General features: G+C 36.8%; 1 protein-coding gene across 2 annotated transcripts; it reads right to left on the bottom strand.

Annotated features, from left to right (window-relative positions):
- Positions 1-174: 174 nt before the first annotated feature.
- On the bottom strand, positions 175-3,378 carry LOC124885382 (probable phosphoinositide phosphatase SAC9; the record flags this gene model as incomplete). Of its 2 annotated transcripts, XM_047403789.1 has the most annotated exon segments (5): positions 175-302; positions 424-723; positions 1,606-1,839; positions 1,944-2,390; positions 3,181-3,378. In XM_047403789.1, coding segments are annotated over 4 exon segments (1,161 nt in total), but the record flags the coding sequence as incomplete, so codon positions are not given.
- Between the last annotated feature and the right edge of the window lie 423 nt (positions 3,379-3,801).

Genomic DNA, 3,801 nt, shown 5'->3' with positions numbered 1-3,801 from the left:
GAGCAACTTAGCAAGGAACTATTCTGTACTTGTGGTGGAAGACACATACATCAGTCCATATCCAATCTGGAAAGGTATATAGGATATTTGGAAGGGTGTTATTTAGGTCTTTTAGCTATATCAACTTGGGATTCAAACTTGTACAACCAAAATATAGTAAAATATAGATATAAGTTTGTTAGCATCGAAAACTCCATTATATCTCTTCTTAATACAAGCTCGAAGTTATATAGGATTGCAAAAATGTTACTCTTCCCCCATAATACATTATACAGGATTTAACAGAAATGGGGTTCTCTCTCCTATACAAATTAACATGAAATGAATCAATAACATTTTGAAGAAGCAGTTGAAAGCACAGCAAGAAGAATAAAGACTCGTAAATTACAAAATGAATCATGTAACAACTAACCAGTAACTTACTTGGTTTGATTCTCCTAGTCAAACAACTGAAAGACTCGCCCATTTTCCGAGCTCGTAGGGATCAGCATAATAATACAACTTGATTCTATTAGCCAAAGAGAGTCCTGCTGCCACAATGCGGACCCTACCATCCGAGTCATCCTGCTCTGATGGATCATCAGTAAATGCACCAACATCTCCAACAAGTCTAAATGACATTCGACGAGTACTAAGTTGTCTAGGAAAATCAAAGTACATTGCTGTCCCCGCCTTCACTTCCGGTAGTCTGTATTCTGCAACGGTAACCATATTGTGCGGTTCCTGTAGATAATTGTCATGTCAATTTTCTATTCTTAACTGCTGAAAAAAATCACATTATATGGGCATATTACCGAAACCAGATAATAGTAGACAAATTCTTTTTACAGCTCAGCAAACTTGTTCATACGGTTAAAAACTATATTCAATCTCGCGTGCAGATTATAAAACATTTTTCCTTTGGGAAGGCAGATAACAGAACAGGAGGAACTGTTTGGGCTCCAGCCTGTCTTGGGGATGGCCTATCTAGTATTAGCATAAATTAATTAACCCAAGAACTATTACTACACATACAGAACGGAAGAAAGTCCATATCTTTCAGCTAATGATGTGATATTAATGGTCATAAGACATAAACCAAAATAACATTAGTTTGAACTTGTAGTTATTGGCATGTTCACCAAGGATGTCTACATGACATACTCAAATGTAATAGTTCCTTAGTGACTAAGAGAATAACATAAAAATGTCGATATATCCTGTGTTTGAAGAAGCATTATCACCAGATTCTCACTTTGCGCTGTTTGAGGATGTAAGATTCTGGACAAGTCCTAACCATCCATCAGTAGCAGATGAATTCTAATGTTGTTATACTTATCCCTATGCAAGCAGAGGGAGACACCAAAATGGTAAGGATTTATTCTTAGGTTAAAATAATCATATCAAATTTAATCACATGCTGCAGGTCATTAGCAAAGTGCCATTTTGCATAAGTGATGAGATTGATCTAAAATGCATTGGTGTCTGTTACTGAAATAGGGACGTGCAGTAGCTTTACAAGACAAAAAAAGGAATCAATTCGCAAGAAGGATGCCTAACAGTTTGCTGACATAGAACATATAGGTTGATAAAATGTACTAAATTGCATCAATAGTATTCTCAAACCTGGAAAGCAGCCACTTGAATGTACAATACAGCTGGACAAATGAATCTGTCTTCCAATATACAAGAAGAAACATCCCATGGATTCACCTGTGAAGGTGGCGGTGAATGGGTGACTCGAGGTTTTATTGCACTAAAACCGTCAAGACGAAAACCTGCCAGCATAGGTGAAACTGGGGGTAGAAACTGTTCTAAAACAAGGTCGTTGTCAGTTAACCTCTCAACCTCAATGGGAACCTGGAAAGGGAATGGGTTAGAATTATATTTGTCTTTATTATTTCAGGAGTTTGACAAAACTTTAAATGGAACAATTACAAGAGAGAGTTGCAAGTTTGCTGCACCTTAAATCTGTTTAGTGGAGGACCTTTATCCAACAAATCGCTTGTATTTATCTGGTCAGAGCCTTGACTTGGTGCCGCTGCATCTTTCCTCAATGGGCTTCCAACCACCAAGATTCTTTTAGCATGAAGACATGGTTCACTTTCAACTGGTCCTCCAAAGGAAGCACGTCTCACAGGCTCCGCAAATGGGTTCTCCTCTAAGGACAAAAGGCTAAAGTCTTTATCGAAATTTACAGAACTTGAGCCAACTTTTTGTAGACGCAACGTTATCCAAATCATGCGGCATCGGACAGGATTACGGAAAGAAAATTTTACATGTCTAGGCACTTCAGAAGACTTCTCTTGTCCACAAAGCTCAGAGGAAGAGGTGATCAGAGATCTAATATCCCATTTCCCCACACATGATCTTTCTTCCTTGTGTATTTTACTGCTTGCCCAAATCTGAACCTGCACAGACAGCATAAATTAAGTTATTTTTAAACAACAAGCTTAACAGACAGTAGTCGATTAAACATATAATAATTACGTAGAATACTAAACAAAACATTTAACATTGCTCTTCTCAAGGGAAAACAAAGTCGTCACAGAAAACAGGATGAGTAACATCTTATTACTATCTGTCCATCATAGGAAACTGCAAAATTTCAACATCTGAAACTCTATTCTCCGTAATAATATAACGGGCACCTAGGGAAAACTAACATATTACTGTAGTCCCTTGTCTATTGAATCTTCAAAGAGAAAAGAGAAGTGCCACCTTGGGGAGGCGGAGTAGGAAGGAAGAGAGACCTTTAAATTCCATAGAACGTCCTTCACCACCAGATAGAAAGGAAACTGTTTTTCGATTCTTTCCAGTTCAATTTGTATAGTCCTAGAAGACTGCACTTTTGAGGCTTCCATTTTCTTGTTTCAACATTTTATGCTTCCTTCTTTGAGGTGCAAGGCGAGATTGGATAAACAATTTGATTCTTATGTCTCACAATAATAAATTAAAAAAAAAAAAGCATTGTCTGATCACAAAGATGGGCAAATCATGTAACGAATAACAAAATTTGTTAGACAAGTTAAAACATGCATACCATTTCTCTTCCCAGCAAAAGGAAAAGAAAAACTATAAACAAATTGCACTATAACGTGAGATTTTCATCAGGTCCAAATTATCTTGGATTCTCCATATTTTTTATATGACACAGAACTTGCTAGAGCTAAAGATTTGTTAAGCGAGGAGTGAACTTACAACAGGAGCGTCTGCCATCGAGTAGCCACAAGGACTAACTAGAAGAACAACACCACAAACATCTGATAAATCGCCAAGGACAATGACAAATTCAACAGAGGAAGCACTGGGGGGAGCTCTCCAAAATGATTCTTGTGCTCCAGAATCCAATGGAGCAAGCAACGACATGAATGGTGCAGATCCCGCTGCTGTTTCAACCTAAACAAAAGGAGAAATATCAAATCTCCCTTTTTCTGAAACCCGTCAAATGTGCCATCATATGCTAAGACCAAAGAGAAGGATATGTCCCAAAATTTGACTTCTTACTTCATTGAAGTAAAAATGAATCACATTTGGTTCCTGAACTTGTAAGTGTACTTATTTAAACTTATAACCGATCAAACTTATATTTGCAAGTAATAGATAATATATATTAGGAACCAAATGTTTTCTGTCAACAACTTGATAAAGGTCTAAAGTTGAATTTGGTAAAGATCTATGTTTCAAGTTCATATATCATTCAAAATTAAAAGTATGCCAAAGAAAATATTTCAGTAGATCAAGGATAGGGTGTGACAGAGAGAGCTCACTTCAAAGTAGAATGAGGAGAGAATAAACCAAAATATTTAATGAAAAACACAA

The sequence above is a fragment of the Capsicum annuum genome, unplaced genomic scaffold (genome assembly GCF_002878395.1).
Source record: "Capsicum annuum cultivar UCD-10X-F1 unplaced genomic scaffold, UCD10Xv1.1 ctg48008, whole genome shotgun sequence".
Lineage (NCBI taxonomy): Eukaryota > Viridiplantae > Streptophyta > Magnoliopsida > Solanales > Solanaceae > Capsicum > Capsicum annuum.
Note: the sequence above shows the minus strand (reverse complement) of the source record. Positions and strands in the feature narration are given on the sequence as shown.